General features: G+C 34.2%; 1 protein-coding gene across 3 annotated transcripts in view; it reads right to left on the bottom strand.

Moving 5' to 3' along the window:
• LOC113773052 (probable 3-hydroxyisobutyrate dehydrogenase-like 1, mitochondrial) overlaps nucleotides 1-10,142 on the bottom strand; it is a 31,876-nt gene extending 21,734 nt beyond the window's left edge. The window contains exons 1-2 of one of the 3 annotated variants that reach the window (XM_027317572.1): nucleotides 9,066-10,142; nucleotides 7,675-8,163 (exon numbers count right to left, since the gene is read on the bottom strand). In XM_027317572.1, the coding sequence (XP_027173373.1) occupies nucleotides 9,068-10,141 (1,074 nt within the window). In that variant the 5' untranslated portion in view covers nucleotide 10,142 and the 3' untranslated portion in view covers nucleotides 7,675-8,163; nucleotides 9,066-9,067. The other 2 variants (XM_027317574.1, XM_027317573.1) reach the window with 2 other exon arrangements.
• Nucleotides 10,143-13,416: the final 3,274 nt, after the last annotated feature.

Here is a 13,416-nt window from a genome sequence, read left to right as displayed (position 1 = left end):
CCAGTATGCTTTGAAAAATGACATTTTTGTCAAAAGATTCAAACTCGCGCGACGCTAGGGTTTCAGTACTCCCCTCTTTCGATCTCTTCAACACACAGTAGAACACGGTAGCTAACGCACAGTTGATTTGATTGGTCTCAATTCTCAGCCGACGACAGTCCATCTATGGCTGAGGAACCAGTAAACGACACCGTTGCTTCTCCGTCTCTGGCCAGTCAATCCAATAGTAGTTTTGTGCCGTTGGGGAGCTCGGTCATTCCGATCGTCAACAAGCTCCAAGACATATTCGCGTAGCTCTCCAGCCAGTCTACAATTGAATTGCCGCAAGTGGCGGTCGTCGGAAGCCAGAACAGTGGAAAATCCAGTGTTCTGGAGGCACTAGTCAGAAGAGATTTCTTGCCCAGAGGTTCGGATATTTGTACTCGACGACCTCTCATTCTTCAGCTCGTGCAGACTAGACGAAAACCTGATGGCACCAAGTGGGCCCTCCACTGGATCGACGACTCCGAGTCCTTCGCGGAGCGCCTGGTGGCCTTCGCCTGCGTGAAGGGGATATTCTTCTCAGGGAGCTTTTGCGCCATATTCTGGGTGAAGAATTGGGGGTTGATGCCGGGCTTGACCTTCTCCAACGAGCTGATCTCGCGGGACGAGGGGCTTTACTGTGACTTCGCGTGCCTGCTGTACGGGCTGCTGAGAGCGAAGCTGAGCGAGGAGATTTTGATCTCAGAGATGGAGGGCTTCAATGTGACTTCGCCGAGGGAGGCCATGGCTGAAGCCATGGAGAACTCGGAGATGGTGTCCATGGGGGAGGAGACGAATGGGAGGGAGAGGGAGAGGTTGCGGGAGAGAGGAGAGGAGAGGGAGACGGCATCGGTGGAGAAGTCAATGAAGTAGGGGAGGAAGATGAGGTCATCGTAGGTGTAGGAGTAGTCCATGGAGGGAAGAGAGAGGAGTTGTTCCTTTTTTGCTCAGAATATGCGGACAAAAATGCCCTTCTTAAAAGCATACTGCCATTCGTGTGAATTCGTCTTCCGGTTGCAAAACCGGAGAAACTGGCTAAAAGGGTTACGGATACCCAATTTTACAAGTTTGAGGGCTTAAAGTCAGCAAAAAATAGATGAGGAGCTTATTTTTACTTAGACAAAGAGTACAAGGACCAAATGGATAATTTGCCCTTAGTATTATTATTGTTTTGATCAAAATACTAATAATCCGCAAGCAATCATATCCACTGACAATCATATCCAGTGACGGCCCATGAGATGAGAGCAGCCGTGCAAGAAGGTTCCCACTTTCCAAAAACTCCCTCTTTTTTTTTTTCTTTTTCCAATAAGTCTGCACAAAATAGTCCCTTAGTAAGTGACTAACACGGCAGAACATTTACTTGGGAATTGCATGTCATTTGCCTCCTCATCCATTATATATATATATATATACGTACGTACGTATGTATACAAAGTACTTTTGTTCAACGGCCCATGCTGATACCATGGACATTTACTGGGAATTGGATAACATTTACCTCCACATATCAACGATTATATATATAACTAGGCATTGTGCCCCGCAAGTTTCGCGGGGTGCCCATTATTGACTGTTTAATAGTAATGTAAGATTTATTTAATAATTAATGTTTAGAGCGTTTTATATGATAGTAGGGTTGGAATAATAAATAGAGGAACAATATATTGGATTAATATATTTATAAATAGATATAGTAATATTGTTGTGATTTGTATTTAATTTTTTAAGAGTAACAGGATGTAAATATTATTTAAATTAATGGAATGTAAATCATTTTTTAAGAGTTGAGATAAATTAATAATTCGAAATAATTTCGATATGTTTATTTTTATATTGTTAAATATAATTGGAAGTAGAATAAAGAAAATTTGAGGAATAGATAATTGCTATGTGCAAGAAGCTGTAGTAGACACGTTTAATTATGATTGTTGGATAAAGTCTCTGCTGATGAGCTGCAGATGATAATTGTTTTCATTGAACAGGGTAAACAGGATGACACTTCCTTCATGTAAGAAGTGTTTTTGTGTGAATATTAGCCAATCTTTCCTTCTAGCTGAAAGATCCATTGAGTTTTAGCATAATAGCAATTGATGACTCTTATGTTGTCTGTTTGTATATGCGAGGGTACATCACCAATGAGTACCTGAGATAGAAAATAGGGAAAAAAATATAGTTGTATTATGAAATCAGAGTAACAGTGTAGTGAATTATATTGATTGGAATGTAATTTATATGAAACTCACCAAAAAATCAAAATCGTGTGTTAGATAATGGAAGCGTTTAGTATTAGAAAAACTAAAAGAAAAGAAATATAGTGAAGAATATAAATTCATAAATATAATATATACAAATTAAGGATTTCTAACAATATGAAATTATAAATTTAGAATCATATATTTGTAATTATTGATCGAATAATTGTTTTTTGAATCAATAAATATTGGATTGATTTCTTTTTAAGTTTATATATATTAGATACATGTCAAGTACATATGATTTTCATTCATTTGTATTAATACGAAATAGCATAATTAATTTTTATATATTGACTGGATACACACAGAATTTGTATTCATTTGCATATATTAGATGCACGTAGGATTTTTAGCGATTTGCATATTTTTTCATATTTAATATTTTTGCTAATATATACATTTTGGAGAAAATTAATTAAATTTATATACATTAGATACATGTTAAGTACATATGATTTTCATTGATTTGTATTAATACGAAACAGCATAATTGATTTATATATACTGATTGGATACACATAGAATTTTTATTCATTTGCATATATTAGATGTACGTAGGATTTCTAGGAATTTGCATTTTTTCATATTTAATATTTTTGCTAATATATATTTTGGAGAAAATTAATAAATAAGCGAAAACATAAAAAGAAGGCTATTTTATGTATTAGATGTGCATAGCATTTTTAACGATTTGTGTATTTTTTTAATAGTTGATATTTTTATCAATGTACACATAACAAAATTTATAAATAAGCGAGTTAATAAATAAGCGGATAAATATAAAGAAGGAGAGAAAATTATAAATATAGAAATAGTCTCGAAATTATAATTATTTGATATAAATAACACTTATTATATGTTAATACAAGGCAGTATTATTAATTTATATATATTAGATTAAACACATATAATTTTTATTGATCTGCATTAATACAAAACAGCATAATCGATTTATATATATTGATTAGATACATATAGAATTTTTATTCGTTAGTATGTATTAGATATACAAAGGATTTTTAGTGACCTGCGTAATTTTTTGATATTTAGTATTTTTTTCAATACACACACTTTTGACAAAGTTAATAAATAAGTGAGTTAATAAATAAGCGGATAAATATAAAGAAGGACGGAAAATTATAAACATAGAAATAGTGTCGAAATTATAATTATTTCACATAAATAACACTTATTATATGTTAATACAAAGTAGTATTATTAATTTATATATATTAGATGCATGCTAATCATATATGATTTTCATTGATCTGCATTAATACAAAACACCATAATCGATTTATATATATTGATTAGACACATATAGAATTTTATTCGTTTATATGTATTAGATGTACATAGGATTTTTAGCGACTTGCATATTTTTTTGATATTTAATATGTTTGTGTATATAGCAACCTGCATATTTTTTTGATATTTAATACGAAACAACATAATTGATTTATATATACTGATTGGATACACATAGAATTTTTATTCATTTGCATATATTAGATGTACGTAGGATTTTTAAGAATTTGCATTTTTTTCATATTTAATATTTTTGCTAATATACATTTTGGAGAAAATTAATAAATAAGCGAATAAACATAAAAAGAATGCTATTTTATGTATTAGATGTGCATAGCATTTTTAGTGATTTGCGTATTTTTTAATAGTTAATATTTTTGTCAATGTACACATTTTCGACAAAATTAATAAATAAGCGAGTTAATAAATAAGCGGATAAATATAAAGAAGGAGATAAAATTATAAATATAGAAATAGTCTCAAAATTATAATTATTTGATATAAATAACACTTATTATATGTTAATACAAGGCAGTATTATTAATTTATATACATTTGATATAGATTAAACACATATAATTTTCATTGATCTGCATTAATACAAAACAGCATAATCGATTTATATATATTGATTAGATACATATAGAATTTTTATTCGTTAGTATGTATTAGATAAACATAGGATTTTTAGTGACCTGCGTAATTTTTTGATATTTAATATTTTTTTAGTCTTGAAAATCCAAAAGCTTTAAATTAATAATTTAGTAGTTAACAAATATTATGGAAGTTACATTTTTGAAATAGAGGGAAATTATCCTATATTTTTAAAAACAATTGGTCGTATTAATGGAAGCTAATACAAAGTGGCACAATTGATTTATATTTATTAGATACACACAAAATTTCTGTCGATATATATATTTTCTAAAAAATCATTATTTTTGTCGACATATATATTTTGGAGAAAATGAATATATATATATCTATATAAAGGCACACAAATAGGATGCAAGAATATATATAGATTTGGATAGCCCAAAACATTCGCGTCTGCATTAGGGAATGGAAGGTAGCAGCTGCACAACTGCAACAAACAAAAGTAAAGAAACAATAATTAAGAGAGAATATCATCGAAGCAACATCTTTATTATTCAATGTGTGTATCTTGTTTCTTGTATATAAATTAACAATGTGATATCGAAGCAACATATATAAATTAAAGATTTTTAACAATGTGATATTAGAAATTAAGAAATCATATATTTGTATTTATTAATCGAATAATCATTTTTGTATTCTATGAGTATTAGATCGATTGATTTGTAAATAAATGTTGCTGGAAAGAATAGTACTTGCATTAATTTTTTGGGAATTAATAAGATTCTAAAATTTAAAGATAACACAATTTCGAAGAGTCCGTTAGTTTATTGATATCGAAAATTAATAATGCTTGATTGAATAGCATATATGAAAAAATATTTATTTAATCATGAAGCAATTTATTTATTGATCAATCAATATCTTACTCAATTTTTTTGGGAATTAATAAGATTCTAAAATTTAAAGATAACACAATTTTGAAGAGTTCATTAGTTCATTGATATCGAAAATTAATAATGTTTGATTGAATAGCATATATGAATAAATATTTATTTAATCATGAAGCAATTTATTTATTGATGAATTAATATCTTATTCAAAATCAACGAATAGATAATGTAACACATAGAATTTATATTGTTATGTATATATTAGATGCACACAGATTTTTTATTGATTTGTATATTTTTTAGAAAATCAATATCTTGGCTAATATATATATTTTGAAGAAAGTTAATAAATATAAAAGAGCAGAGGAAATTATATTTTGAAGAAGGAGAAAGTTAAAGAAGGAAGTTATACGTTGAAGGAAGTTAATAAATCAAATCGATAAATTAATATATTTTTGTCAATAAAGTTAGATAACAACTGCAGCAGCGGAAGATGCACAAGAAACAAAAGGACAAAACTGTTAGATAACAACTGCAGCAGCCGAAGGATGGACAGCAAACAAAAGGACAAAATTGAGCATAAAATTACAAAGAAACCAGGACAAGGGCACAATTGGAAGAAGGGAACAAAAGCAGAAATGAGCAAAAGGCAGCAGCAGCCAAAGGGGCTGCACGGAAGCTGAGAAAGGACCAAAAAGGACGAAATGAGCAGCGAAACCAGGACAATTGACTGTAGATCAGCCTTCGCGGCTTTATGTAGTTTAAGATAAGATATGACTAGGCTAGACTCTTTCACTCAAGAAAGCCTTGTTTTGGCTACCGTACAGGGCGGCCGTCCGGAGACTGCTTTATTGCTTTTACAAGAAGTGCTAGTAGTAGACCAGTAGAAGGTTGATGGAGCCGGAAAAGCAAAAAACAGCAATACTACTCAACAAAATTTGAATCGTTAAATTTTTAAAAATCGGTAGAAAAAAATTAGTAAAGGAAGCCTTTTAAGCTTGAATTTTACTTATTTTCATTTTTTTTCAAGGATTTGACGGCATCAAAAGAAAAAGGGTAAAATATATCTTTTTCAAGAATTTTAACTTTAAATATGATGATAATGTATGACAGTATATATAAAATTAATTATATATATATATTGCCGCTTAATTCAACCCCCTCTGCCAAGTAATTGTTTCCAGTCTTCTAGATGCCCAGAGACCAGTCAACTTCCCTCTCTCTTTTCTAGATGCTCATAGACTAGTCAACTTCTCTATCTCTCGCTCTCTTTTTCCTTCACAATGGAAACAATCTGATCCATCCTACCCCGGTGCTAATCTACACCACTCCTAGACTACAGAGGAGGGGGAGTTCAAAGGAGCTTTTATGGGAATTGAGGGGTGAACTTTCAGATCAAACAAGTGCACCGTTGCACCTTTTGAATTTATTAAGAACAAGAAAGCACTATGCTTCTGTGATGCACTGGGCGGAATTTGAACATCAATCTAGCGTACGGAAGAGTTTTAAATTAGTGTACGCCAATCTAACATACGGAAAAGTTTTAAATAGACTCTCCTTGATCATTGAATCAGGCCCAATGGTTTCTAGTCAACATCTCGCCTCCTCCCATCCTGATTGAAGGAAACTCTATCGTGATGATAATGACCTCAATATCTTTGCCACATATTCAGACATGTAAGAAATTCCCGTCCATCTGCACCAATCAGAATGCGGGACAATCCCTCGACAAGTCTTAAGGTCCATAGTCCGTTCCAAAGAAGCCTACTTTCAATTTTTAGCTCTCAAGTCTCAAGCATCCGTGAACAGATATCCCAGATCCAGGATGCCATCGAATTTTAGAGACCAAGAAATATTACCCCTGCAGGGGCACCTAATCATTCGTCTTGGTTCCATTTCTACCACAATGTATCAGATGTTCCAGAATCCTAAGCCGAGGGAAAGCTTCTGCATTCCTTGAATTAATCAAATTCCTTTGTGTACCTCTAGCCATTGATCAACCCAGACCCTGCAATCTGTGCCTCCAGAGATTTTCAACCCGACCCTTTCTTATAATTTAATTTCTTTCGACTTCAAAAGTCTCACCACTTGAATCAGAGCCGTCAAACATCCATGGTTCATATCAAAAATCCAAAAAACACAAGCAATTAAAAGTATAAAAATTCAATACGCTACCAATGATAAAAGTATGCACTTGTCGAACAACCACCCCAGGAAACTAACCACTCCCATACACTACCAATGATAAAAGCAGGCACTTGATTGTTAAACAATTCAAAAGCATCAAATTCAATATTTTCTCAATCAAAAACGTCTAAAAAGGATCTAATTCATCCCACTTTTACATAAAGATCAAAGGCCATTGCATTCTTACCTGACAATGTCTATAACATTTTATCTCTCTTTACCAGACAGATAAGTCATTTACGAGTGAGATAACATCTCATACAAATTAACTGCTAACACATTAGAAGAGGTCGTGGCTTCATGATTTGAAGACATGAGGCAACTATATGGCACCCAACAAACTATTTAGTAGAACCCCACAAAGTAATACCAAGCACTAAAGTTCCTAACACCTTATTGCACTCATGCGCTTTGCAGCTGCATAAACCCTTTTTATTTTTGGCATCAAAAAATTAATGAACAAGTAGTTTCTTCTGCAACATGTTTACCACAGCTCGGTCATTCAGTAGGACCAGAAATTCATCGTGTCATGGTCAGTAGCATCAGTGTAGGATAGTTTACAATCAATCTTCTAAGTTTGCGAACCTCTTACTAATGATTCACCGCAGTTATGCTAATAATTGAAACAACACTCCCATGACAAACTGCCTAAACAAGAAATCCATGGTTTACATGCACAAGGATGCCTCATTTTCTTTTGCTTCCACTATTCCTCAGGGTTGTGCAAATGTTGCCTTACATGCATTGAACTTCCCCTGCTTTTAACCTAATTCCAAGCTGTGAACTTCTACCTGAACAACAAGAACCCTGTTCACTTTTAAATTAGGAGAACACATAATCAGAGCCATACACAAGAAGTATCCCACTGATCCAACCCAATCCAAGTTCCTTGCCTCAATCTGCATACATAAGATACAGTAAAATCTTTCAAACGTGGAAAAGCAGCAGCATACAACAAGCGAGCTCAAAGTAAACTTACAGGTCATTCTGAATTACTCAGACCCAGTCCCCCAGGCTGCCTAACATATTCAACGTGCAAAAAAGTAACCCCAGTAACCTTCAATAAAAGAGGCGACTGAAACAAGGATAAGGATTTAACACATAGCGGTTTAAGAGCTAGGTTAATTTAACAACTCCCACGTCACACGTCATGAGCAAACAAGAGCAGAGCCATATCTTCATTTTTATTAGCAGATAAGATGCCCATGGTTTCCTTGATCCTTATTGGAGTTCTTAGATTTTTTTTTTCCAACCAACGTAGTATGCCAACAGTCCACTTTCAGCTCCCCATAGGATTACATGCAAGGTAAGGACTGCATATCCAATTTTGAGTTCACTAGATTTGCAAGAATAATCCAACCAAGCCCCCCAACGAAAACAATTTTTTCTTAAACTCTCACTAGACTACAAAGGAAAACATAACACAGATCGAGGGCATCTGCACCAAGTGTGTGCACTGACACAATAGATGCAAAAACTAAAATAACGAATGTAGACATTGGAACAACAACAACAACATGCAAAAACACAACTTCTAGTGCAATGACTGACACACGGTTTGTGTGTTAATGTCTAAAGTGTCTACAGTTGTGTAATTGAACCCAACCCACATAACAGACTACATTGGAGTCGCGATCTTCTTTGGAAAAAGCACACAGTAAAATAACTCGGAGTAATCATGCTTTTTACCAGAATTATGATCCATAGCGAAGTTTCCAACACAATCAAAATGTGAACAAAAAAAAGTGTAATAACATTTATATTTCCATCCTCAAAATATCAAAACTTTACCAATCCCTACCTTCATGTTTTATTCCCTGAACCAGCAGCACCACCAGCAGAATCGAGTGAAACGTTGTTGAGCCTTTCAAGCGCCAAAACAAGCGCCTGGGTGCCCAAATCCCCCTCACCATAAGCCTTAAGCGAAAGATAAAGCTGCTGAGCCAGTGCCAAACCCGGCAACGCCAAATTCATATTCTGACATTCCCTCAAGCATATCCCCAAATCCTTCACGAAATGATTCACAAAAAATCCGGCCTCGAAATCCCTTTTCAAAATCCTACTCCCATACAAATCCAACGACTTGGATCCAGCCGCGCCTGTAGATATCGCACTCAAGTACAACTCTAGGTCCAAACCAGCCTTGTGGGCATATACTAAACCTTCACAAAGCCCCACCATTGTTGAAGATATGGTTATCTGGTTTGCTAGTTTCGTGAATTGCCCCTTTCCTGGAGCACCCATGTAATAAACTCTTCCGAGGAGGGCGAAAATGGGTTTTAGTTTTTCGATGATAGGTCCGTCCCCGCCTGTGAAGATAGAGAGCGTGGCGTTGCGGGCGCCACGATCGCCGCCGGATACTGGGGCGTCAACGGCGGAACAGCCGGCAGAGGTGGCTGCCGAGTGTATTTCAACGGCGAGTGAGGGATCCGAGGTGGTCATGTCAACGATGATACCTCCGGGGCGTAAACCGGAGAGAGCACCTGTGGATGGGTGGAGGATAACGTGGCGGACGTCGGATGGGTAACCGACGATGGACAAGACGACGTCGGATTGGGAGGCGACAGTTTTGGGGGAGTCGGCCCAGTGGGCACCCAGAGAGAGGAGGGATTGGGCCTTGGAGGGGGTTCGGGTGAAGATGGTGAGATTGTAGCCGGCGTTGATTAGGTGGGAGCACATGGAGATGCCCATGACTCCAGTTCCAATCCAACCTAGACGGGTGTTGGATGGGCTTGTCGGCTCGGAGGCTGTTGTGGCCATGGTGCGGTGGAAATGGGTGGTGATAGTGGTGGTCCGGGTGGAGATGGCGGCAAATACGTAGGAGGAGCTGCGACGGCAGTGACTGTAGAGTGGGGAGAGAAGTGACCACGGTCGCATGTTTTTGACTCATATGAAATATAAAAAGTTTATCTGGTACAGTTGTAATTTGACGGTATCTGGGTGTCCTTTTCCCTCAATGTTTTTAAACTCGGACCGGTCAATGAACCGGAGAGGTTGCCGGTTCGCGGTCCGACCGGTCCAACCGGCCGGTTCATAGGTTCACTTTTTTTTTTTTTTTTTTTTTTAGTGTTAAGTACTAAGCAGGTTTCATTCTACACTTGAACTTTACCAACATAACTTAATTTAAGTTATGATAATAATAAATTTTCTAAAAGTTATACATAAAACATGGAATGATAAATATAATTAAAATATCATAATTCACCACAAGTTTTCATAAATTCATTATAAACATAAATAGATACAATCCAAATGTTCACCAATTATCACAAATAAAAACACAAAAAATAAATAAATTAAATATTGAAATTCTTTTACAACCCTTAAAAAAATCCATAAAAGAGTTCAAGTTAAGACAAACCATTTGAATAGCAAACTTTTATGAGTGGCATGATAAGCAACCACACCACCTTCACAATTTAATCAACTTAAGCTTAAAAAGTTAAAATTTTATTATAAAAATATAAATCTAATTGCTCAAACTAAAAAAAAAACTAAAAATTTTTGAAAAACAAATATACAGTTAAACACATAAAAAATTAATTGCTACTAAACATTACTAATTAACATGTTATATTAAATTCAATGATCCTATACCATTAATTATTTTAAATTCAATTATCAATAGCTTCGATTATGTGCCAACTACCATATTTTTTACCAGCCCAATGTTATTATTTGTAATTCCTACCCAATTCCTACATGGATGTGCACTACTTTTGCAAAAATTTCATCCTTAATTAATCAAATAAAAATAAAACAAAAAATGAGGGAAACATATGAAAATTGAGGGGAAAAAGAAGAAAATGCAAAAAAATCAACTAAAGATAATAATATAGAAAAAAAAAGCCTTGAAAAGAAAAAAATTAAACTTACCAAGATGTTGGAAAACAAGAAAAGTTGAAATTTTCAACTTGTTTACAATCTGCTAAAGATAATAACCTGATAATAATGGTGAAGACTTGAGAAAATCTTGTTGTGGATATTTGGGTTAAAAATGGTTAAGAAGAAAAAATTGAAAAAAAAAATAAGAGAAGAACTTGATGTTTTAATATATTTTTTAGTCAAGTAAAATTCTCAACAAACTTAACTACAGTCTAGCGGTAAGATTGTCATATGCAAACTGGGAGACCCAAGTTCGAATCATGGCTACACTATTCTTGGTATTTTGTTGAAAAATTTAAAAAACCGCCGGTTCACGGTTTTTAACGGTTCACACGGTTCGTCCGGGTTTCAACGGTTCTCCACGAACTTCCGGCTTTAGCATTAAACCGGACCGGTGACATGGCCGGTTCGCGGTCCAACCGGTCGAACCGGCCGGTCCGGTCCGGTTCTGAAAACACTGTTTTCCCTTGGAAATTCTTTTGTGGCCTTTGGAGTAACTTCACTTTGCATCCGTGAACTTGTACGTACCATATTTTGTACTTTGCGCCTTGAACTTTCGGATCCTTTGTACTTTAAATTCTCAATTTTGAACGCTCTATATCTTAAATTTTCAATTTTTAATAATTTAAATCTAATTAATGACAATAATTATGTTAGCAAAATTAGTAGTGCCAAAATATCCTACAAATTAATGACAATGTGTTCAAAGTGATCATAATGAAGTATAAGAGTTTGTAATTAAAACAAAACAATACATTACAATTTAAGATTAATATTTCCTACACTGACAGTATATACACTGTCAGAGTTGGATGAATGACAACTATGTAAATTTTAAATTTGAAATTCAACTTTTGCACATATTTCATGAATCCGACATTGACAATATCCACGCACCAATTTTTATCTCATAAATTTTGTAAAAGTTGTTATTGATTGGGATTTAGATAAGATAAGACTTGAGAGTTTTGAATGTAAAATATCTGAAATTAAGAGTTTAGGATGCAAGATATTTAAAATTAAAATTTAAAGTGCAGAATGAAGTGGTGATGCAAATTCAAAAATACAAAATAAGGTTAGGTGGTGACTTTTTTTGACAAGGTCATGTAGTAGGCTATTTTGAAAGGAGAGAGATTTTTATTTTTATTTTTTTTTGTCGACACAGTAGATCCTGAACATACTTCTATCTAAGAGGGTCAATGGAGAAGTTGGAGGGACTGAACTGCCATCGAGGACTAAGAGAGATTCCGGATACCATTTATTGGATTGCATTAAAAGGATAACTTTTTTCTCTTGGTTCTTGCATCAAACTACATGCATCCACAATTTTTCTTGCCAAGTCTGTAGAAGGAAGTGATGCAACTTGGCCTCGGTTCTAACTTCAAACTGTTTCTTGTTAACATTTTCCTATTGGTTCTTGCATCAAACGACAAGCATCCACAAATTAAAAGGTTAACTTTTAGCTGGAGTCCTTCGCTCTTGTTTCTTTTGTATTTTTTAATTACTTAAAAAAATTTGGGTCCGAGATGTAAAAATTAAAATAATTTGAATTATAGCCTACCTTTACGCCGAATAGTTTTAACTCTTGTATCCCAGAAATGTGTAACCAACTAGACGTATTAGAAGCACAAGCGATACAACCAAAAACATTTGACAGTATGATTTTAAACAACGGTGGGATTTTAGGGCATTATAGAAGCTGGATCATAACCATTTCTGCATCGTACTTCAACAGGGACCTTTATACTCTGATGATGATTGATGCACTTGATACTGAAACACATGTATATTTTTTAATCGTTCTTGGAAAATTCTATGCCAATCATACGGACTTAGTTGATGAAAAATTTTCTATTTGTATAATATGATTTGAAAAAAAAGTAAAATATTATTTAACTTGCATAATAAACATAAGTTTTAACTACATTTTTATTTCACTTACTTCACATCATCACAAAAAGTGTTACGGTATCATTCTGAATATTTTTCTTCAAATAATTTCCTATCCAGAACGCACAAATTCTCCAAATACTCTTCTTCAATCTAACAACTTATTAACCACAGAACTCAATGCTTCAACCGAATGAATATTCTCCAAATACTCTTCTTCAATCTAACAACTTATTAACCACAGAACTCAATGCTTCAACCGAATGAATAGCCTCAGTTGATGCAAACTTGAAGCAAGAATACTTACCAAGTTGGCACGTACTTCGTTTTAGTTTGTAATTATTGAAAAAACATTCTATTGATTAAAAATAATAAGG

This window comes from Coffea eugenioides, chromosome 6 (genome assembly GCF_003713205.1).
Source record: "Coffea eugenioides isolate CCC68of chromosome 6, Ceug_1.0, whole genome shotgun sequence".
Lineage (NCBI taxonomy): Eukaryota > Viridiplantae > Streptophyta > Magnoliopsida > Gentianales > Rubiaceae > Coffea > Coffea eugenioides.
The sequence above is the reverse complement of the archived record's forward strand: the minus strand, read 5'-3'. Positions and strand labels throughout refer to the sequence as shown.